Source organism: Mastigoproctus giganteus, chromosome 3 (genome assembly GCF_048544385.1).
Source record: "Mastigoproctus giganteus isolate SK-2022 chromosome 3, ASM4854438v1, whole genome shotgun sequence".
Classification (NCBI taxonomy): Eukaryota; Metazoa; Arthropoda; class Arachnida; order Uropygi; family Thelyphonidae; genus Mastigoproctus; species Mastigoproctus giganteus.
Genome location: NC_143577.1, coordinates 160,040,215 through 160,064,963, shown reverse-complemented (window position 1 = coordinate 160,064,963; position 24,749 = coordinate 160,040,215). Strand labels below are relative to the sequence as shown.

The window sequence follows — 24,749 nt, the reverse complement described above, 5'->3', positions numbered from 1 at the left end:
CTTATGCTGCATCAGCCAAAAAAATTTCCCGAGTTACCCTGAGAGAGAGAGAGAGAGAGAGAGAGAGAGAGAGAGAGAGGGGAATCACCAAGAAAGAGAAGGATGATGATATTCAGCTCAGGACCGTGGGTTTGCCAAGCCCATATTCACCAGATAACAAAATAAATAAATTAAAAAAATAGCACGTATTCATGAAGCTGTTGATGAGGAAGTTTTGTTAAGTCGAATTTTGGCTAAAATATAACTGTTGTTTAAAAATAATAAATAAATAAAATAAAATAAATATTAATAAAATAAATATTAATAAAATAATAGAATTCTGGAGCGGTTATTAAAGGTGGCGTGCTTGCGCAATTCGCACGTTGTAGGCCCACTTGTGAGCTAAATCGTTTATTATCAGTATGGACGGTGTTTTAAGAAAACGGAAGACCGGTGTTAGTAAAAATAAGAAGAAGTATTGGCAGAAGTATTCAGATATAAAAGATGTCGAGGAATATTTGGAAGATGTTAGGCAAGATCAAAGAACAGGGTAAGTTTTTTTGTTTTTTTATTTGTTAAGTCGTTAGTCTTGCCAGTGCAGCAAAAACGTAGGCTTCTGTACACCGTTTAGCAAATAGTGCTACTCACAGAGTAGCAACATACAGAGTGGACACTCTCGTAGACGACAATGTTCCGGGGTAAAACTTTAGAACAGGGGGTACCCCTTCCAAAATAGCGTCAGTGATTGACATGCCTAACCCGCTATGGTTAGTGTTAGTTAGGGTGTTTATCCGCCCCGCCATTGTTTTTAAATCGAGAACTCCTTTTCCTATTTTAAAACAGCACGAAGGGGTAGATAAACACCCTAAGACTGAGGCAGTCTGGAAGGGGTACCCGTTTCTGAATCTCTGCCAAGAGGAGAAAATGCCAGGGGGATGAAAACGGAGGGAGTTGAACCGAGGAAACTGCAGCGTGCACCATTAATATAAACTTGCCGAAATCTTTACTTATGTTATATTTCGCCATTCTTCCACCGTTCTTATGTCCTCTTTTAATTGTTATTCCAATAAAAAAAAAAAAAAAAAAATTGTGAATATCTCATACTAATAATCAGTGAATCGATATATTAACCCCAGGGGCTCACATCTGGTGAGTATGGGCTTGCCAAACCCAGGGCCCTGAGCTGGATATCATCATTTTTCTCTTTCTTGCTTTCTTGGTGATTTCCTTCTACTTTTCTCTCTCCCTCACTCTCTCTCTTTCTCTCAGGGTAATGCGGAATTTTTTTTTTTTTTTTGGCTTGTGCAGCATAAGCCTCAGGCTTCCTTGCACCATATGGCTAATAATAATAATAATAATATTGTCCATTGCAGTAAAACTACAGATTAGGGTACAACGTCCAACATGGCAACTGGCAAAACAGTGGGAAAGCGGTAACTGACAAGTTGTGGCCATCCACTATCCTCCTAAGTTGATATGCCTAGGGTATTTTTCCCCCTACTTTGCCGCTGTTTTTAGTTTGTGAACTCATTTTCCGATTCAAAAACAGTGGGATGGGAGAGGGGAATAAACATCCTACCTGAGCTAAACACCTCCAACCTCGACGACACAAAACAATCAGAACGAAAACGCCTTCACAATAATCACCCTATCAGAGAACTCGACCGTACAATCACTCCGTTTTACGACCGTGCCCACTGCGCAGAGATGCATCCACTTGTTAGTCACAACACTCAGTGGGAGGTGCCATCACCTGTCAATCACTGCCATCTTTCCTCACTTTCATCAGTGCATCCTATACTGGAGGTCAGCCATGTTTTCATATATAACAATTTAATAAATAATTATTTAATAAATAATAATTAAACACCTCCATCCTCGACGACACAAAACAATCAGAACGAAAACGCCTCCACAATAATCACCCTATCAGAGAACTCGACCGTACAATCACTCCGTTTTACGACTGTGCCCACTGAGCAGAGATGCATCCACTTGTTAATCACAACACTCAGTGGGAGGTGCCATCACCTGTCAATCACTGCCATCTTTCCTCACTTTCAGTGCATCCTATACTGGAGGTCAGCCATGTTTTCATATATAACAATTTAATAAATAATACCTCCTTAAAATATTTTTAATCGTTTTTATAATATAATGGCAGGACATTTGTTAAAAATGTAGCTTAGAAGGAGGTTAAGAATACAGTCATAATCTTTATTAACAATAAAAAATAAAGATTTTTATATATACAGGTGGTTCTCGACTTTACGAGTTAATTTGTTCTTAGTGCGCGCTTGTAAAGCGGGAATTTATTTCCCATAGACATAATGTTAAAAATAGGGATTACATTCTCAACAATGAAATTAGTTAGCTAATTAGTTTATGTTTAAACAATGATTGATTTATCCAAAGAAATGAAAACGTAGCCTGTAAAATCAAGCAAATTATAATAATAGAGAAATTATTTACGACATACAAATGTTAAAGAATTTTTATTCTTCATCATCATCAAGTAAATGGACACTCGTTGATCATCATTATTGGCTCGGCACTCGGTTTATTGCACAAGGTTGTCTTCTTCAGAAATGCTTCAAGAGGCATTTTATTTCCAAGATAATCTTCTCTTTTCTTTATAAATTTTGATAGCATGCATAAGCATTTTTTAATGGAATGCACAAATTGCAATGAACATGTGGGTGCCTCCGTAGCCAGGTGAGCAGAAGCAGCAGTGCGTAGCACACGCTCCCTTGATTAGACTGGGGTTCGAGCCCGTGACCACAACGAAATACGGAGGGTGCAGAAAGGTCAGGGAATGACCAACGCATATGCCCGGAGCAATATGACCTTAGTTGCTAATGCAACTAAAAACCAAAAAAACATAACATAACAATTAACATGATTCGCGTGGAGTAACAAGTTTAGAAGCTTTAAAAAAAAGGAATGAAGAGAATATTCTGAAAATTTATTTATGTTTTTTTATACAATTAAAAATTTCAGTAAAGGGCAAACACATACAGAGGGACAATCACCTCCTTCTCCCTGCTATATAGGAATTTTGCTAGCAGGGAGGAGGTGATTGTCCCTCTGTATAAGGCAATGGTCAAGCCACGCCTTGAGTACTGTGTACAGGTCTGGAGGCCTCATTTTAGGAAGGATATAGATTTACTTGAGCGTGTACAGAGAAGGGCAAACAAGATTGGTGAGGGGAATGAAGGGATCCTCTTACCAAGAGAGGCTTAAGTTCTGCAAATTGCAATGGCTGGAGACTAGGCACCTGTGCAATGATCTGATTGAGGTGTATAAGGCCTTGAATGGGTTGAGCATGCTGAATTCTGATGGGATCCTTCAGATTACGAACCTAAGGGGGCATAAATTCAAATTAAGAAAAGAGATGTAGAATAGATGTGCGGAAATTTGCCTTTAGCCAGCGGGTGGTTAATTGCTGGAACAAACTTCCATCTGTTGTTGTGGAAGTTGATAGGTTGAATAAATTTAAGGAGGAACTGGACAGGTATTTGGAGGGAATGGTGTGATTTTTTTTGGCTGATGCTGCATAAGCTTATACACTTGCTTTCTTGCATCACATGCCACTACTACTACTACTGCATTTCACCATAATAACGCAAAAAACTACACAATTCCAGCAATCGGTATTTTCGCAAATGCAATAACATTGAGTTTACTACCCATTTATAATTGCTTGCAGTAAGAGTAAAGCCCAATAAATCGGAAAGTGCAAATTGTTTTAAGGTTGTGACTTCCAGAAATGTGCTTTAGAAAAATATCACAAAAGCGTTTAAAATTGATTCTTATAATGGAACATATGATAATGATGAAACTGTAGTGCATTTTAATGATTTGAATTGGTAACTAATACAATTTACAAACCACGCTCACTATCTTTTATATGGCCTTAAGGTTATGCTCGTGACCTAAAAAATGACATTTTAGAGAGGTAAATAGCTTAGTTATACAGCGAAAACTTCAAGTTCTGAGATCGTGAAACGAATTACCAAAAAACAATGTGTTATTGGGTTCAAATGACGATATTTTAACTATACGATGGTGTCTCTGGAACTGATTAAAGTCGTAAAGCAGGGTACACTGTATTGTATAGTTACGCACCTGGTTTGGAATGTGGTATTTATGAATGTTTAACATTCATTTTTTGCAATTAATGTTCATATTTTTGATTTTGTTGATACTTGATACTTGGGGAAAAAAAATCTCGTAAACCCGAGAACTGCCTGTACACACACACACTACCTGTTCAGGTGGCTAATTATAGCAGATTTCAGTATAATTCTATGAGTACAATGAGGCCAGTGCACCTGCCTCACTATATTGAAACCTTTTATTATCATCCACCTGAACCCAGTAGTGTTTACATAAAATTCTGTATTTATTAATGTTTATTTCAACTGGCACACATCACCATCATCGTAATATCCTTCTGGGTTGCATTTTAGGCAATGTTTAGCCATTACATTTTAAAATATTACTTATTTGACCTTAACTCCATAAATTTACGTCTGTCATTTTGACTAATCACAATTGTTGTTTTAGGTTTCAATGTAATGAATGAATTGAATTACTTTTGACTTCAGTTCTAATTTTTATTTAATCTTTTTCCTTTATTTATTTATGGTTTTACGTATGGCATCCTATGAACACTGCATCATTTATCTGCTAACCAGGGCCACTGATACATTTTTTTTTTTTGTTTTAATACTTCACAGAAATACAAAGAATATGGAATCAGTGAAAAATTTCGATGATTGACTGTTTTTTTGCTGTTAGTTATTTCTTTAACAAAGGTAATTTAGCATTTTTTCATTTAGATCACTATTTATTTGAGTTAGCATTAAAACAACAAAAAAAGACAAACATAACACTATATAATTGAAATTCTTTTTATTTATGAATTTTTTCACTACATGTGAAAGATATTTGAATTACATGTTCTGCAAATCAAATTAATAATATCTTCACATGAACTGTCCTGTAATATATATATATATAAACGGCACATTGATTTAATTCATAAAATTAAAAGCAAGACTAAAGACTTATATGCCCAGTACAAAGAAATAAAAATAAATTAATTAATAATAAAAATAATAACCCCACAGAGACCCAATAGAATCCAGACATGCCTATCAGTTGTCTCCCAAATATATACAAGATTATGAGTAGCTGCATAACCAAGAAGATATCATGCTGCTTGAAGAGCCAGAACATAATAGCCGAATGTAGTGTTAATTGTAATGCGTATAGTGTTAATTGTATGGTGCCAAAGATCCTCGCAGCACTAGGTCTCCCAGAGAACATATACAAGGAACTCCAGAATGATGCAATTCTGAACACTTGTAGGATAGTCAGAGAGAGTTCTTGGACCTACAGTAGCACGACACATAACTACCACCCTGTGCACTTGGTAGCAGTACCTGTCACAGGGTGGAACCACCCAATCAGTAATAATGTAAGAACAACAATACTACTAATAATGAAGCACTGTGTCCCAGTCCGTAATCCAATCATTGATTTCATAATCTGTAGAGATGACATGACATATTTTGTGAAATATGTCATGTCATCTACCTTTGACACTTATTACATTAGAAAATCGTTACAATGGATTTTGGAAAAAAATTGATTCCGAATTGAAGTGATGGAGGCACGGAAATGTTTTTCAATTGTGGACTGTATCGGAATTGTAGCTTTATCGCTCCAAGAAGTAAAACTGTCATTTTAAATGCGTGTTGGAAAAATGTATTGCCAGAGTCGGTTCATTCAAGAAATATGGTCGAACCGACAGAAAACAGAATCGGTGCAATAGTAGAGCTTGCTAAGTCGGTAGGAGGGAAAGGTTTTGATGATATGACTACTGAAGCCCTCATGGGTAGCACAGTTGGTAGAATCGCAGTCATCCCCCATACTGGGTTGGAAAAAATCTGGTGTGGGGATGACCGAGTGGTTGACTTGCCAATTATAAATTCTCTTTCTTGAATCTGCTGGTTTTTCTGAATATCAATTAATTTATTTAAATTAGCATAAATATCTTTACAATACTTATACATCATCCCTGAACAAAAATAACAATACCTACAGAATAGATCAAATCTTAATGAATATAAAGATGTGACCAATTTTGCAGATAACCATAAATATATGTGTATATATTTATGGTTATCTGCAAATAACCATAAATATATGTGGATAACCATAAATATATGTGGATAATTTGCAGATAACCATAAATATATGTGGCTAAAACTAATGGTTAAGAATAAACCATTCTAATAGTTATTATTTATCACGTAGAGCTCACAGGTGAATGTCAGTTACCTGTACTTAAAATGTGTAACATTCAAGGGAACCCAATATAATGTTAATGACTTTCAAAAATATCAACAGATGCCATTTATAATATCAAAATCGTTCGAATCCTGTTGATGACAGGAGGAATTTTTATTGGTCTTTTTCACAACTTGGCTGAGTTAGTCTGTCTCAGGCAAGGATAGCATAGTTTTTTCTCCCAGAAACTGTTTTTTGTTCAGAAAAATTGAAAATCAACCTCAGAACACAGTTTCTGAAAAAGAGAGAGAGAGGGGATTTCTGAAGACATTCAAGAATTACTGGTAGGAAAAGAGGAGGCAAATTAATTCAGATGATGAGAATTTATTTATTTATATTATGTGTGGCGCAGATGAAAATTCTGAACTTCCAAATTTTACACTAAAAAGTATTCGGAAAGGCATAAAGTTAGCCGAGCAATTAGAATTTTATTTTTTGAATTCAGATTCTTCTGCTGAAAGGAGCCCAAAGTTCAAAAGGGAGCTTCAAAAATTCTTAGTTTCGTATGATGAAATTACAAAGATCTATCATGCAAAAACAAACTTAATTTAATGATTTTTTAAAGAGAGCTGAAGATACACAAAATCTAGAATGGTGTGTTTTTGTCAGTTTTGTTAACGAAATGGTGTATTTATCTTGGAAGTAATCCCCCTTTTTGTATTGGCTCTTAGTCCCATATAACATGGTTTCGCACTACACAAGATTTTATAGAAACCTAACTACCATGTTATACGGGGGTTACCTGTATTTGCGTGTTTCGTGACTAGTAGTTCCTGAAATCTCCAGCAACTTGCTTTCCGGGCTGGTGCTCATTCCAATAGAAGCAGCGAAAGAATCATTTCCACCTCTGCCTTCGACTACTGTTAATCAATTAGTCTGTGAATTCCCCCAAGCTAGCAGTTTTCTGACCCACCTAACATTGCCTCGATAACATCAGCAAATATTCTTGCACCCTTTCTATTTAAGTGTATCTCGTCCTTGTAGAAGCAGTCTTTCCTGTTAACAAGCACAGACCACACTGAGAAAAATTCTACCCTATGAGCCCTGCACAATCTCTCCAGGGCCGAATTGATTGACAAGGCTCTCATATACTCCTTCCTATTGTGTCTGGGCAGGATTGCAGACACTTTCAAATTTAACCCTAACTCGCGACTTTTTTTTCAACATTGACTTGTACTTTCTAAGTAAATCCACGGATCTCCTACACTTAATGTCATTAGTACCAACGTGTACAACTATGACCTTTTGTGCCCTTTTTTAATGCATCCCATGCAGGGAAGAAAAATGCATGGGATTTTTAATGCATGAGATGCATTAAAAATCCCATGCATTTTTCTTCCCTGCCACGAGTTTAATTATTTCATCTGACATCCATTTAGGCCTAAACCTTGAACAGTATTTCTTAGTTGGGACATAAAGCTGAGAAGCTTCCGAGATTACTTCCTTGAATGCATCTCATTTTGAATTTTCTGTTGGTAACATCAACAGTTAGTCTCATTGTATAGAATTTAAAAACTGTCTCAGACCATCGTAGTCACCTTTACAGTAGGAAAAACCCTTCCCTTTACCCTTAACGGTAGTTACATCTTTGAGTAAATCTCATATCAGCACGGTGATCACTGCCACCTAGTGGTTCCTTTATCTGTAGATTCTTAATGCGTGAAGAATCACTACTGTTAATCTGATCCAAACTGTTACTCCTTCTGGTTGCCTCTCGAATATGCTGCTGTAGAAAATAATCATCGAATTAGTCCAAAAAAGGCTTGCTAGTGTGCGAGCGACCAACCCAGAAGTCCCAGTCAATATCTGTGGAGTTAAAATCTTCCATTATAAGACAATCTGATTTACTGGCCCACTCTATTTCTGTATACGGTTGTTCGTTATACTCATCAGAGTCATTAGGCCTATAAAATACTCCTACTCTCAATTTTGCTTTTCAAGTTCTTATGTCACACCAAACTGACTCAACATTGCACTGTCCATCCATGTCAACTGGTTGCACTTCCCTAGATTTTGTGTTTTTTAACTTACAACATAACCCCTCCTATCCTGTCTGTCTTTCTTGTTCATTGTACTCCCCAAATTCCAATTCTGCATTTCTTATATCTGTGTGACACCAATTTCTGATATCTCAACAATGTCTGCCTTTGATTTTTTGATCAGCACCTCAAATTCATCAAATTTATTATGAAACTGCTAGCATTCGTGTACATGCAAGTATACATGCACCTGTTCTTATTCTTAGCCATCCTAACACAGCCCATGTATTTACTTATTCCATGATGTTTCCCAACAGTCTCTGAAATTTCCAGCAAACTTTAATTTTTAATTTAATTTTTAAATCAAATTTTTGATCCCCCTTCCCCCATGAAAAGAAGAAATAATAGCATGAATTGCATTAGGTGTGTGAGATATTTATATTTGGCACTTTTTGCTACCATTGCTTATTCCTGTTTTCTCTATAGTGAGAATTTTTGTTTCTTTTTTTGTGCATTTTAAAGTTTCCTATAGTACTGATAATAGGAACAGTCATTTTAACAGGTGTGTACGGTCTTTTGTTCAGTGCCCAGAAGTATATCTACTTCTCATATTTTGACAGTTATTGTAGAGGCAAAATTGACTTACTGATAAAACAATCTTTGGGTGTACGTATTTGTTACTCGTCTCAAGTTTTTCAGAGCATTTATAAATAGTTCTATTTTCTTTAGGGAGAACGTTCAGTGATATAATCCATGACATTTTTTTTTTTTTTTTTTTTTTCCTCTAAAGGCCTTTCCCCCCAACATGAAACTAGATATTCAGTAATATCCTCCTTGCTGTTGATTTTTTTTTGTAATATCCAGGTTCATTCTTATACTAATCTTTCCCCTCCCCCTACTATGAAATTTAATTCAGGTTTATGGTCTTTCATTACAGGTTTTATGTATATTATCATGGGTGTTTATTTTATTTCATATTTTCATTAGAAGGGGGTGATCCTTTTGTCTTAGAATTCACTAAGTAATTCATTTGTTAGTTGTTTGTGAAGCATAGGACCACAGCCTTTCAACTTTGAACCTTTGGCAGTTTTTAGAGATTATTAAAAAGCTATGTCCCTTGGTTGTATTGGATGGTGGTACCCTATGGTTCCTGATGAGATGATGCCCCAACATATGAAGTCCTGTATTCTATTGTGTGTTTGTGTTTTTAATTGTATTCAGTCATTCACTGCTTGGCATTTTAGTTTACAAATTTAAAAAAAAACAAAAAAACTTGTATATGCCACAAAGAAGAAGAGGTTTCCCCAGCAAGCTATGTGTACTGTCATAAGTAATTTCAAAAATTATTCTTTTTTTTTCTTTCTTTTTCAATGCTGATTGACTAGTTTGTAATTATTGTGTATTTTTTCCCTTCACTTGCACACTTTTAAATGATTATGAGTAATAATTTCATTTAATGAATAAGATACAATTGCTTGAAATGGTTCAGAACAGAATTTTATTCTTAAGTATCTTAAATTATATGAAATACAGTATCCACATGAAATTTAAAAATAGTAATTAGTTATTTAATATCCATTAACAGAGGAAGCAATTTTTCATGCACCTAGCAAATTCAGTACACTTAATTAATTTGAAATTTCAACAACATTTCTGAACCCACTTTGATTTTGTTTTGAATTCTGATGAGTAGAACAGCTGACTTTGTCTAGGACATGATAAATGTTTCTTATTGTTGGAGTTGAAGTTGGTTGAAGTTGGTCACTCCTTTCTCATCAGATCTAAATAGAATCCTAATGTGGGTTCAGAAATAACATCGGTGAATAGTAAATTAATTATTATATCGAATTTGCTTGGTGTAGGAATATGGCTTTTGCGTTGTAGAAATCAATGAACTAATTTTTTTTGCTAATTTCTTGTGAAGCACAGTGTTTTTTCATATTTTTTAAGATTTCCAAAACTCTAATGACATCTTTCATTCAGTACATTTGAGATCCTGTTCTTGGAATAAGAATGTTTCAAATAGTGATTATTTCTTATGAATTAATATAACAGTGTTATGTGAAAGAGATGTAGGATGGTGATTAATAGTTTATTTTATATTATTCTGATTAATTGCAGAGGTTCAATATCTGAAAAGCCAATTGAAGATGTATTCTTTATACAAAAGGAAAAAGAAGATAAAGGTAATTAATGTTTTATCTGCTTTCTGTTATACATTTAGTTAATTTGATGTTTTCCTTTATTTTTGGCACATTTGGAGACATTGTTTTATCTTTTCATGTGGCAAATCTTAGACATAAATGACTGCACCTATAATACAGGAATGGTCCTCTTTTGCCCCTTTGGCAATCACTCTCCAACAAAGATAACATGCCTTGTTATTTATATATCAAAATTTTACAATCTGCATTTTTTTTTTTTTTTTTTTTTTTACATAGTTCAGTCCAGTCTTAAATAAAAGGACAATAGTTGTTGTTTTAAATTCCCATAGATCATGGGGTAGTTCTATTATGTGGTGCATAGAGATGGAATTTGATTACATTATATCAGTGGTTTTCAACCTTTTTTTAATAATGGCACCCCTAAGTAATTTATTTTATTATTTTTGTGGCACCCCTACTCAATTTTCTGCTGTTAGATCCGATTCTCTCTCTCTACATAGGATGGTGCGCATTATAGCCTTAGTAGCTAATGCGCCAATAAAATCAAAACAATCAAAAACAAACTCTGCATAGGATGGTATGCAACGGTACGGCGTACCGGCACCTTTTGTGACGTGTGACGTTTGGAAGCAGTGCACTCCGAAATTTTTAATATTCCATAAATTTTTTTCACATGTTTACCTACTGTTCAAATAAGCTTAAAATTATTTAACTAAATTTGCATTTTTCACTGTGTTAAGATATTTTCTATATAAAACTCTATATCCATTTTTATAATTCTAAATTACTCAGTTGGACCTCTGTTTAACAAAGTCCTTTTATAGCGAATCATTTTGAATTCCCCCTGGAAGTTACATTTAAAATAGTTTCCGTTGAGCGAAGAAAATTTTCATATAGTGAACAGATTAGGAGAGAATTAACTCGGTACGCACTGTTTGCACTTCTGGTCTTCAGGCAATTAGTGCTGCTGCGTGAATTAAGAGAGCTAAAGTGATTACCGTTCTGCATCTTAGTGATACCTGGTAAAACCCATTCGACCACCTGTCCCACATACGAAGTCGCGCAGCCGCCTCCGTAGCCAGGTGGGAAGGAGCAGCAGTGTATAGCACACGCTTCTTGATTAGACCGGGGTTCGAGCCCGTCACCACCAAATACGGAGGATGCGGAAAGGTCAGGGAATGACCACCGCATATTCCCGGAGCAATATGGCCTTAGTTGCTAATGCTCCTAAAAACCAAATAACAACAACAACAATGAAGTCGCGCTGGTCAGCAGATCAAGGGGGACTTCGTATTCCCAATGGGCTCTGGTCCACCTTCTACTGCAGTGGTGTCCAAATCTTTCCCGTACAGGCGCCATATTTAAAAAAAAAATGGAAGTTAGATTTCTTTAGTGTGTTATATTTTCCCTATCTTGTTGCATGTAAAAGTAAAATTGAAAATATTCGAAACTTTTATTAAGTACAATATACAATTAAATTTACTGAACAAAACATTTAATGAGAAAATTTTTTTGATAATTAACAAAATTTACAATGCTGTTTTAGTTCACTTTCTGGGCGGGCTGTAGATTGGACACCGCTGTGAGTCAACTGTAAGCATCCTGTTTGAGAATTAGGAGGGCGTGATTTACTTTAACCCCAACAACTAATCATCTGTTGTTTCGTGGAAGTGCGTTATCCACATTTTTCCAGAAATTCTCCCTATCTCTGTTTACATGGTCACAGTACCTGAATATCTGAATGACACTGACATTTTGGACAGTTAATACCGATGATGACAGAAGGAAAACGAGGACAACGAAGGTATTAAGTCTTCTAAACATGAATTGTTGGCATTTGGTGAAAATGAAGTTAGAAAATTGTCAATTAGGTTACAGTTAAATGAAAGAGATACAATTTGTGGATTTCGCGAATACCTAATTGAAAAGATGGTTTCGGAAGAATTGAAGCATTTGATGGACGCTCTGAGTACGATACCAATTTCATTGAGTGAATGTGAACGAGGATTTTCACAAATGAATCTGATCACCAGCCCAACCAGAACTTGGTTGATGACATAAACAGTTTCTTAAAATTGTAGGCCCGCTGGGCTGACCCGCTTTGATCCAACAAAATATGTCGATTCGTGGCTGCTTTGGAAACGTCATTCAGCAACCAACATACAAAAAGGAAGAAAAGAAGTCGGCACAGGGTGTCGGATGAGAACTTAATAAAAATTTGGAATATTCTACAAAAACTTTATTATGAAATTATTTTTACTTATGTTATTTATTTTTACTTATTATTTTTAGGGTCCGTAGTTTTTAACAGTCTGTGTTTAACAAAAATGTTTTCGACAACCTATAGCTTATTATACACCGTTGGAAAGAATTCAACGAGTAGGTTTAAAATATACTCTTAAAATGTTTTTAAAATTAAAAATGGCGGCACCAGACAGAAAAATGTGAGTAATTTTTTGTCCCCCCTCTATTTCCGTTGCTAATGGAGCTAAATATTTAAAAATCACATTAGCTATGCATTATTCAATGCTTATAGAGGGAAAACTATTCCGATTGAAATCTGTCATTTACTTTTTGTGTTAAAATTAAAAAACCAATTTTTTATTGCACTTCGATAGCGTGCTTCTTTGTACTAAGTAACTCTCCTTTTGGTGATAAAAAGGTTGCTAAATAGTTAGTTAATAATTCTATAAAGGTCATTTATAAATTTTGCGACGAGAAGTATTTTTAACAATTTTCAAAGCTGGAGTTGTCCCGACAAGGAGGTACTCAGAGTGCCAGTGTTTAAGAGGTGGTGGTGGGAAGGCACCTGCGCGGAGTCTTGCACGGCCCTTACCTGCCAACGCTTCCCCTCCCCAAGACTTTAATCACTCCTCCAGGAAGAAGTCGGAGTCGCTTCTCCCACCCTTATCATTCACAACAACTGGAAAGACTCAAATAGACAATGTTTTCGTTAGTTCCTCAGTTTTAGGCCAAGCCAGGGTACTAGAAACTGTTTTTTTCAGTTACCATAAAGCTCTCTATTTGAGATATTACACTAAACACCATTCTTGACTACGGACCCTTCATCCTGAGTGCCAGGCACTCAGTAGTTGACCGATTTATTTACTTATTTTACTCACATTTTACTTATCTTTTTATATACTTGAATAATAAATTTATGCTTAATAAACTGTTAATGTACTAAATTTATTGTTCTTATTCCAAAAGCATTACTACTAAAGTAACAATATCAAGAAAAAAAATTTTTTAGAGTACTTTTCATATCCTTTTAATTTTCAATTTTTCCTGATAGCAAGGAATGAGTACCAGCACCTATTTTTTTACAAAAAAAGCACTGTGTGTGTATATGTGTGTATATATATATATATATATATATATATATATATATATATATATGTATATATATGTATATATATGTATATATATATGTATATATATGTATATATATATGTATATATATGTATATATATATGTATATATATATATATATATATATGATAGTTATTACAAAAATATACTTATAAAAATTACATTTCATAATACAAATTATATGTATACAGTATATAATAATTTTATTCTTTATATAGAGGTACTAAGTAAACATCAATTATAGATCACCACAAAATTAAAAAGATACTGTACACCATTTTATAATGAAATAAACATATAAAATTTTAAAAAATAATAATAACAAGGCTCTCATCGTGTACTCCCTCCTATCGTGTCTGGTCAGAATTGCAGACACTTTCAAATTCAACTCTAATTCACGGCTTTTTTTCAACAGTGACCTATACTTGTTAAGTAATTCTGCCAGTCTCCTACTCTCAATATCATTAGTGCCAATGTGTACAACAATATCACCTTTTGTGCCCTTAAAAGATAATATCTGCTTTACAGCATCATCAATCTTTGCCCCTGGCAGACATACCCTGGTCCTGTTCCACCTATCCTTTTTACACAGTATGTTACCCGTTTCCCTGACAATAGAGTCACCGACAACTACTAGTTCCTGTGGGACCAGCACATTCTGCCTTGGGGGTTGCTGCCGTGTTGCATGATAATCAAGTGCAAGCTCTAGTGTTGATGTGGGCAGCTGAGAGCTTGATGGGCCCCTCAATTTAGATCCTTTGAGGGCATCCACCCTGTCCTTCAAGCTCTCATGTAGCCCCATAACGCTGAGTTGTTGCCTGATTTCCTCACACTCCTTACATCGTGCACACACAAAGATATTCCACTTGGCAATATCATGTTCCATACCTGATTGCTCCACAAACATCAAACAAGCAGTGCATTTTAAAAGGCTGTGATTCAAAGGGCAACTGCCCATCTCAGTTCTCCCCTGAGCCACAGCACTTCCATTAGCTTTAGCCTTTTGTTTTGCTGCTCTGGTCTGAGTCATGATTTCAATTTAATTTCAATTTCAGTACAAAATTATAACCCTAAACTGGTCACCCAATGCAGTTATAACACTATATATATTTTTTTTTTTCAGTATTTAGTATTATCTCCAAGTTTCGTTATATAACTTTTGTATCAGGTTATGTATTGATAACGTTACATTTGTAAAATCTAAGTCGTTATATGTATTTAGTTAAAAAGTACAATTTAATTGACAATGAAGTTTAACGAGATTAATAAATTTTACTGATTAATTGATACTATACTATTACTATACTCAATAAAGCGGCTAAATATAGCTAACAAACCTGCGTTTTCCAGAGCTGCAAAACTTGTAAAACACGTGGATTGGATACCCTTACTGATACTCCACTAAGACCTAAGGTCATGTTACCCCATGACCTTAGGTCTTAGGTGTGCAAATTGTTTTGGTAGCAGTCTTAAAAAATCTGCTCTTGAACACTTCTTTGTCTATTTATCCTCTCTCCCTAAATGAACTGTTTGTTTGTCTCATTTACCTTCTTTTCCCTAACTATTGTTTTAAGTTGGTCATTTGTGTAATAATTGGTGGAAATTTGTTTATCCCCTATCTGTTGTGGATTGTACTGGATCTACCCTTAGAGGGCATGGACACATTTCCAACATAATATGTGGCACACTGCGAGAAAAGGTTGGTCACCAATGCCATAGATGATACCTCAAGGAAAAAGTGGTCTGGACAGCCTCACAAACTCATAGAGCATGTTTGACAAATAGAATTAGCATTAGTAGAGGCATTTGATGCAAGAAAGCAAGCTTATGCAGCATCAGCCAAAAACAAAAAAAAACTACTTCCACTTCACCCCTCTGTTCGTTCGAAATACCTATCCAGCTGAGCCTTAAACTTATTTAGGCTATCAACTTCCATGACAAGGGATGGAAGTCTGTTCCACCTACCAACCACCTGCTGGCTAAAGGCAAATTTCCACACGTCTATCCTACATCTGTCTTTCCTCAATTTGAATTTATGCCCTCTCAGGTGGTTATTCTGAGCAAGAGGAAGAATCCCATCAGCATTGAGCATGCTCAAACCATTCAAAGCTTTATACACCTCTATCAGATCACCTCGCTGGTGCCTAGTCTCCAGACACTGTAATTTGCAAAACTTAAGCCTTTCTTTGGAAGAGCACTCCTTTGTTCCATTCTTGTTGCCCTTCTCTGTACTCGTTCCAGCAGCTCTACATCCTTCTTGAAATGAGGCCTCCAGACCTGTATACAGTACTCTAGGTGTGGCCTGACCATTGCCTTATACAAGGGAATAATCACCCCCTTATCCCTGCTAGAAAAATTCCTATATATCATTGACAAATACACCATGAGCTACTCTTGCAGCCCATCTGCACTGCTCAGAGAACTTCATATCTGCCTGCACAACCACCCCCAGGTCCCTTTCATTCTCTACCACTGTCAGTATAGTACCACAGAGTTGATACGTTGCTTTGGGGTTGCTGTTTCCCATATGTAGTACTTTACATTTGTCAATGTTAAACTTCATTTGCCACCTCTCAGCCCATCTGCTCAACCTTTCCAGATCCTGTTGCAGCAGCATAGTGTCAGTAGTGTCCTTGACAACCCTGCCATCCTTCGTATCGTCTGCAAACTTGGACATTAAGCTTGATATACCATCATCAATATCATTTATAAATACAGAAAACAATAATGGGCCCAACACTGAAACCTGAGGGACTCCACTAATAACATTAGTCCACGATGAGCAGTGTCCATTGATTACCACTCTGTCTTCTCCCGCTCAACCACCCCTTTATTCATAGCAGCAATTTGCCTCCAATGCCACACTGCTCCAATTTGTGCAGCAGTCTTCCATGTGCAACAGTATCAAAAGCCTTTCTAAGATCCAAGTATATAATATCAAAGTTATTCCCTGCATCCACTTCTTTTGTGACTGCATCATAGTATCCAATCAAATTGGTCAGGCAACACTTCTTAACAAACTCATGTTGTGTCCGAGCTATAACTGAAGTCTTGTCTAGATAATCCTGCAGTGCTTCTTTAACCAGTGCCTCCATTAATTTTCCTGGAACAGAAGTTAAACTCACATGTCTATAATTACTTGTGTCAGCCTTTGATCCTCCTTTGTGAATTGGGGTCACATTTGCACATCTCCAGTCTGTGGGTACCTCCCCATGAGTCCAAGGAAGCTCTCATAATTATGGCTAAGGGTTTGCTTACTTCCTTCCTTTTCTGCCTCCTTTAATATAACTGTATAGATCCCATCCACCCCAGGTGCCTTTCTTGTGTTTATCTTCAACAATTTCTCCTCCACTTTACTCTCAGTTATTACAAGATTCTCTAGCTTACTGCCAGAGTTGAATACACGTCTGGCATTCCCCTCACTGAATAACTCCTCATGTGTGAATGTCGATGCAAAATATTCATTTAGTTTGTTAGATACCTGAGCAGGATCATTTGTATGTATCCCATGCATTTTTCTTCTCTGCCATATGTCTCATTAGTTCATCTGACATCCATTTAGGCCTAAACCTTGAACAATATTTCTTAGTTGGTATGTAAAGCCTAGTAGCTTCCAAGATAAGTTCTTTGAATGCTTCCCATTTTGAATTTGCTGTTGGTAACATCATCAGTTGGTCCCACTGTATAGAATTTAAATACTGTCTCAGGCCATTGTAGTCGCCTTTACGAAAGCAAAAACCCTTCCCTTTACCCCTAATGGTAGTTACCTCTTTGAGTAAATCCCACTTCAGCACACTGTGATCACTGCCACCTAGTGGTTCATTTATCTGCAGATTCTTAATGCAGAATCATATTATAAGCAGCAGTTATGATAGACTAGTAACTCTGGTGACTAGTCAACCTCTTGAGTAGATTTACATGGTTTAAAGTTTTACTGCAGAACTAGAAATCTTTCAAAAAACTTACTGACTGTCCAAACTTTTCATGTTGTTTCTAGGTTAAACCTGCTTTATGCACAGGTTATATTCATTCAAGAGAAAGATTTTCCAGACTGAAATACAGAATAAGCCAATTTTCTTGTCATGAAATAAAGCAGCAGTGCATTGCTGTTGATTTCTCCATTGTTAATTGTATTTCTATCTCCAAAGTATAATGTATTGAATACATAGGAAACTTTTTATGATCAGATGAAGCCATGAATTTGGGGTAGTTGGCATTCCAGTTTCTTTTATCTATAGTTTTAATGAATTTCTTCCTCATTTTAGTCCACGAAGATTATTTGCATTATTCTGAACTAAAAAAAAAAGGTACATTGTTACATTAGGCTTTATATTACTAATGTCTTGTTATTAACTTGTTATTAAATTTGTTTCCGTAGTTAATTTAAAAAAAAGGAAAAAGGAATTGCAGTCTCTTAGATGCTATCAGGCGTTACAGTCAACTTCTTGTGTCCAACCACCAATTAAGATGTAAGTAAGGAATTTCACTTTGCTAAATTATAGAAATTTATAGTTTCAGTAGCATGGTTGTTTAGTATATTGATGTATAGAATTCAGAAATAGAGAACAAAGTTTTCTTGAATTATATGAGAGTTGTTCTAAAAGTAAAGTACACAGAGACTGTGACATGTCATTTATTACCTGCTTTACACCTGTAGATATCATAACATTACTTTTCTGTGTAATTGTGAACATCTGTTTGTCAGTGGTTCTCAACCTTTTTTGCCCCATGCACCCTTTTCACTGTATATCAGAATGTCATTCGCTTCCCCTTCCCAAGATTGTCTGAGTCAAAAGGTGCATTTCCAAAAAGATAAAAAAGTGAAATATTTATCTTTATTTTTAATTTAATATGTGACATCCAGTAAATTGTGATGTCCTGTAGGTTATGTAGAATTGTAGTTTGTAGAAAGATCAATATTCCAACAGTTTGAGTCTGTCAATCTGTGGTCCCAATCCCCCCCCCCCCAAAACCCTAAAATTTTCCTCCTGGTTGAGAACCCCTGGTTTAAGTGTTGGAAAACCAATGTATCTGAAGACGAGAAACTTCTGGTCAAGTGCCTGTTTATAGGCCCTTGACCAGGATATCATCACCACCTCAGTAATCTTGTAGTCATCATTCATAAACTCCAAACCCAAAAAATGCTATTTGAGAGGCCCAAAATAGGTGAAAATCTGAGTGTGTGTATAGCTAGGGTTTTGTGTGAGATGGTGTAACACCAACTGCTGGAACCACTGTTAGGTCTGTCAGGCTGTGTATGAGATTGCAGTATTGTGGAATGTAATTGCATTTTTCCTGGTTGCTTTCAGTGAACAGCTAACCTCAGTTTATTCAATATGCTGTAGTAATGAGCTGCACTGCTCAGTGGGCTTTCATGTCATTGGGTTCCACTTTTGATTCTGGTGTGACATGATGGAGCCAAATGTCATCACCATTAAGGATATTATTCAAAAACAATCCATTGAATCCATTGGGTATCTGAAATTGGGACAGTATGTGGTATGCCACCTTAATTGATATTAAATTAAATACAGTGGACCCTCGCGTTATGATATTAATCCATTCCAGAGATGGCATTGTATCATGAAAATATAATGTGAACCCAATAATACATTGTTTTTTGGTAATTCATTCCAAGACCTCAAAAGTTAAAATTTTTGCTATATTAGTATTAGTATTAGTAACGGCCGCATGGTGCAAGAAAGCCTATGGCTTATGCTGCACCAGCCAAAAAAAAAATCCGAACAAAACAATGATAAAAACAAAAAAAAAATAAAAAAATAAAATTAATAAATAAAAAAAAAAATATATATAAATATAAATAAAAAGGAAATTAAACCTATCATCCTATGCGCTTCCCTTACCTGAAAGTACTATCCAGATGACCTTTGAATTTCCCCAAACTGTCGGCCTCTACCACCCATGAAGGCAACTTATTCCAATAATTTATAACTCGCTGGCTAAAATAAAACTTCCTGCAGTCCAATCTAAACATTCCCCCCCCCCCCGTAACTTGAATTTATGTCCCCTAGTTCTAGCATCATTTATAATCTTGAAAATTTTGTCCTCATTCATTTTACTGATGCCTCTCAGAGCCTTAAACACCTCAATCAAATCTCCTGTAAGGTGTCTAGTTTCCAAACTCTGCAACCCACATATTCGAAGTCTTTCTTCATAAGGACGCCCTTTTGCCGATCTCACCAGGCGAGTTACCCTTCTTTGCACCCTTTCAAGAAGTTCGATGTCTTTCTTTAGGTGCGGTCTCCATACTTGAACACAGTATTCCAAGTGTGGTCTAACATAAGCCTTATATAATGGGATTATCACGTCCCTATCTCTACTTGCAAAAGTTCGATAGATCATCGATAGGACACCATGGGCCTTCCTTGCAACCTGTTTACAATGCTCAGAGAATTTCATGTCTGACCGTATCGTAACACCCAAGTCCCTTTCCTCCAGTACTGGGTTTAGTTGAACTCCACCAAGTGAATAAGTTATTTTGGGATTACTGTTTCCCAGGTGTAATACCTTACACTTTGTTGGATTAAAGCACAGCTGCCATTTTTCTGACCATTCTTGAAGTCTATCTAGGTCTCTCTGAAGAAGCTCAGCTTGACAGTGATCATTAACTACTCTACCAATTTTAACATCATCTGCAAATTTAGACATCACGCCCTCTATCCCTTCATCAATGTCGTTTATGAAAATTAAAAACAACAGTGGTCCTAATACTGATCCTTGGGGAACTCCACTTCTTACATCAACCCAATCTGAGGAATAGCCATTTATCACAACCCTCTGCCTCCTGCCCTGAAGCCATCCTTCTATCCATCTAAGGATTTTCCCAGTGATTCCAACCTGTTCCAGCTTATAAAGCAACCGCTCATGTGGGACTGAGTCAAAAGCTTTGCTGAAATCTAAATAAACAATGTCGAAATTATTCCCTAAATCCAGCTCGTGAGTGACCCTTTCGAAATAGCGAGCCAGATTTGTTAAACATGATTTTCCCTTTACAAAACCATGCTGAGTATCCTTGAGAATTTCAATTCGATCCAAATGATCCTGAATTCCACCCTTGATCATTGCCTCCATGATTTTCCCTACTACTGAAGTCACACTGACAGGTCGATAATTTCCAACTTCACTTTTAGAGCCACCCTTATGTATGGGAGATACATTTGCACTTTTCCAATCCAAGGGAATCTCCCCAGAGTCTAGTGATGCTCGCATAATTAGCCTCAATGGTTCAATGCACTCGCTTGCCGCCTCTCTTAAGATTATAGGGTATATTCCATCAACTCCAGGAGCCTTACTGGTCTGTAGGCTCGAAAGGTTTTTCATTAAATAATCTTGAGAAATTTCAATATCATTAATTACATATTTTTTAACTTCGCTCCCACAGTTTCCCATTGCCACAAAAGGCTTTTCATTTGTAAATATCGATGCAAAATAACTGTTGAGTTCATCTGCAACGGCAGCTGGTGTATTTATTACTATCCCCTTTCCCTTACGTAAAGGTCCGATCTGGTTTGTCCTGCTCTTCTTGGCATTTATATATGTGAAGAATTCTTTATCCCCCCTCTTTGCTCTGTTTGCTAGTGATTTCTCATAAACTGCCTTTGCCTGTCGAACCTTTTCTGTGGCTCTATTACACATCACCTTGTAGCTGTTATAGGCTTCAGTACTTTTTATTGCTCTGTAACCTTTCCATGCCACCCTTTTCTGTTCAAGTAATGCGGCAACTTCACTATTCATCCAACTTGGAACCCTTCTCGTGGAGTATTTTTTTAATGGTATATACGCATTCAAGGCATCTGTGATTAATGTTTTAAAAGCGTACCACAGTTCAATTGTATTCATTCTCAGCGCGATATCTACCCAGTTAATAGAGGCCATAAAGTACCTTAAAGCATCGTAATTTCCTTTTCTGAAATTAAAACCCATTCCTTTGCCTTTTACTTCTGCTACCTCTCTCGTCATCATCCACCGTAGAACTCCATGATCACTTCCTGCTACTGGTTCCTCTACTGTCAGCCCTGTTATGTCATCTGATTCATGTGTGATGATGAGGTCTAGGATATTCTTTTCTCTAGTACTTTCCCTGACATGTTGATACAAATAACAGTCATCTAGTTGATTTAAAAATTTTGTTCCACATGTCGAGTTTCCTTCCCATTTACTCCAATCAATTAGAGGCAAATTGAAATCACCCATAATAAGGCATTGACGCTTACTTGCCCATTCCATTTGCATGTAGAGGCTTTTGTCATAATCTTCACAATCACGTGGTCTGTAGATTACTCCTACTCGCATTATACCTTTGTTTCCAACTATCTCACACCATACAGACTCTATACTAGCATGTGAAATGTCTGAATCCGGGAAAGCTATCGTCGCACTCAGGCTGCTTCTAATAAGAAGCATTACCCCACCACCCCTTCTATCTACTCTATCCTTCCTAAATACATTATACAAGCCGTACTGAAACTTATCATCCCCAGTTTCCGGGTGGCACCACGTCTCTGTAAGCCCTATTATGTCCGCGTTACTTGTTTTAACTAGCAGTTCGAATTCGCTCATTTTATTGACGACACTTGTAACGTTACTGTATAAACAATTAAGATTTACTGTTCTTGTATATTTAACAACCCTAACACAACCCTTGAAGTTTTTTAGGCTCTCTTCTCTGATATTAGCTACCCGCTCACGTGAAATGTCTTTGCCCCCAGAACATCTAGATAATACGTCCAGTTGGGGTAACAGATAAGAACTCTTGAGGTATGTGCAAGAGTTACATTGACCAATATTATCAGATAAACGCGTGTCAGTATTACCCACATCCCCCCTAACTAGCAGTTTCCCTGAACCTTTAAGGTATCCTCAATAATACTGGCAAAAACTTTTGCACCACCTTTGTTTAAGTGTATCCCGTCTCTACAAAACAAATTCCTTCTACCTACAAGTGTGGGCCATGCTGACAGAAATTTACCCCCTAAAGCCTTGCAGATTCCTTCAAGTCTTGAGTTAATCCACAAGGCTCTTAACATATAATCCCTCCTATTGTGTCTAGGCAGAATTGCAGACACATAGACATTATGGCCTAGCTCGCGACATTTCCTCAGCATGGTCCTGTATTTTTCCAACAAATCGTCAGATCGTGTACGTTTAATATCGTTTGTCCCCACATGAATAATAATATTTTCTTTACCCCCTTTAAAATCTGACAATCTGTTGGTGACATCATCAATAGTTGCTCCCGGCAGACATACCGGTCATTTTTATAATGGAAATTGTATTAGTTTTATATAAATATGTCAAATTCAAATTGTCAATCAAACATCTTTTCAACTAAAGGATGCAAAAACAAAACATGTGGCCCAAACATTTACAAATGCTGCTACTGACTGAGAGGAAGGACTACGTGGTACGGTCGGAGATGATCGTAAGCCCATCGTAAAGTGAAATAAGTAGGCGACAGTTAACATGATCTCTGGTTAGTAGAATCAGCCACTTTATAGAATCAAATTTGCACTACACTTTCATCGTTATCTTATGTTCAGGTATAAGAATCAATGTTAAACACTTTTGTGATATTTTTCTAAAGCATGTTTCTGGAGTTCCCTACCATGAAACAATAAAAACAATTTGCAGTTTCAGTATATTGGGCTATTTGTTAGTGCAATCTATTATAAATGGATAGTAAACTTGAGCGTGCCATGTTCTTTGTTACTGATTGCTAATCTTTTTTACTGTTTTAAATTTTACAACCCAAAAAAAAAAAAAAAAAAGTCAGTGAACAGAAATATCAATTAGTTAGTATGTATATATTACTGTATTAATTATAAGCTATCTACATAAGCTTAAATTTATTTTTATTTTGCTAATCTGCGGAAAATATTCTTCTGATTTTCACGTATCATTTAATTTTGTTAATTGGTATGTGATAAAGTGTAAAGATAAAGTGTAAAAAATAACCAAATCCAACTGATTTGGCCATAATACTATTTCATGTGATTTTTTTGTGTGTTATGTTTGAGCAAGCATATGTTTGCAAACTGATTTACTTGTTTATCATTTACCTTCTCTGCATAGAGCTCTTCCATTAATAGAGGCGTGTGATGCAGGAAAGCAAGCTTGTAGAGCATCAGCCAAAAAAAAAAAAAAAAAAAAAGATACTATTTCAAAATGACCATTCACTCTAAATGTTTGTTCAGTTCTTCCTTGAATTTATTTAACCTATCAACTTCCACAACAACAATGTGGTTAACTTAGCAATCAACCACCTGCTGGCTAAAGGCAAATTCCCAAACATCTATTCTATAACTGTCCTTCCTCAGTTTGAATTTATGCCCCCTCAAGTTCTTAATGTGAGCAAGAGGAAGAATCCCATCAGCATTCAGGCTGCTCAATCCATTCAAGGCCTTATACACCTCAATCAAATCACCTCACAGGTGCCTAGGCTCCAGATGCTGCAATTTGCAGAATTATGCCTTTCTTGTTAAGAGCACCCCTTCATTCCACTCACCAATCTTATTGCCCTTCTCTGTAATCGTTCTAGCAACTCTACATCCTTCCTAAAATGAGGCCTTCAGACTTGTACGCAGTATTCAAGCCATTGCCTGAACATTGCCTTATACAAAGGAATAATCACCTCCTCCTCCCTACTACAAAATTCCTGTATATTGTTGACAAGACCCCATGCTCTTGCAGCCATGTCTCCACTGCTCAGAAAACTTCATATCTGATTGCACAATTACCCCAGGTCTTTTTCATTCTCTACCACCCTGCATGGCGCCTCCGTAGCCAGGTGGGAAGGAGCAGCAGTGCGTAGCACATGCTTCTTGATTAGACCGGGGTTTGAGCCCATCACCACCAAATACGGATGATGCTGAAA

The 24,749-nt window shown here is 36.4% G+C and overlaps 1 protein-coding gene across 1 annotated transcript in view; it reads left to right on the top strand.

Moving 5' to 3' along the window:
- The first annotated feature begins 367 nt into the window (after window positions 1-367).
- LOC150088362 (ribosome biogenesis protein NOP53-like) overlaps window positions 368-24,749 on the top strand; it is a 173,618-nt gene continuing 149,236 nt past the window's right edge. Inside the window, exons 1-3 of the mRNA XM_090370742.1 lie at window positions 368-529; window positions 10,440-10,504; window positions 18,234-18,324. Of these exons, the coding sequence (XP_090226868.1) occupies window positions 402-529; window positions 10,440-10,504; window positions 18,234-18,324 (284 nt within the window). The 5' untranslated portion in view covers window positions 368-401. The remainder of the gene's footprint in view (window positions 530-10,439; window positions 10,505-18,233; window positions 18,325-24,749) is intronic.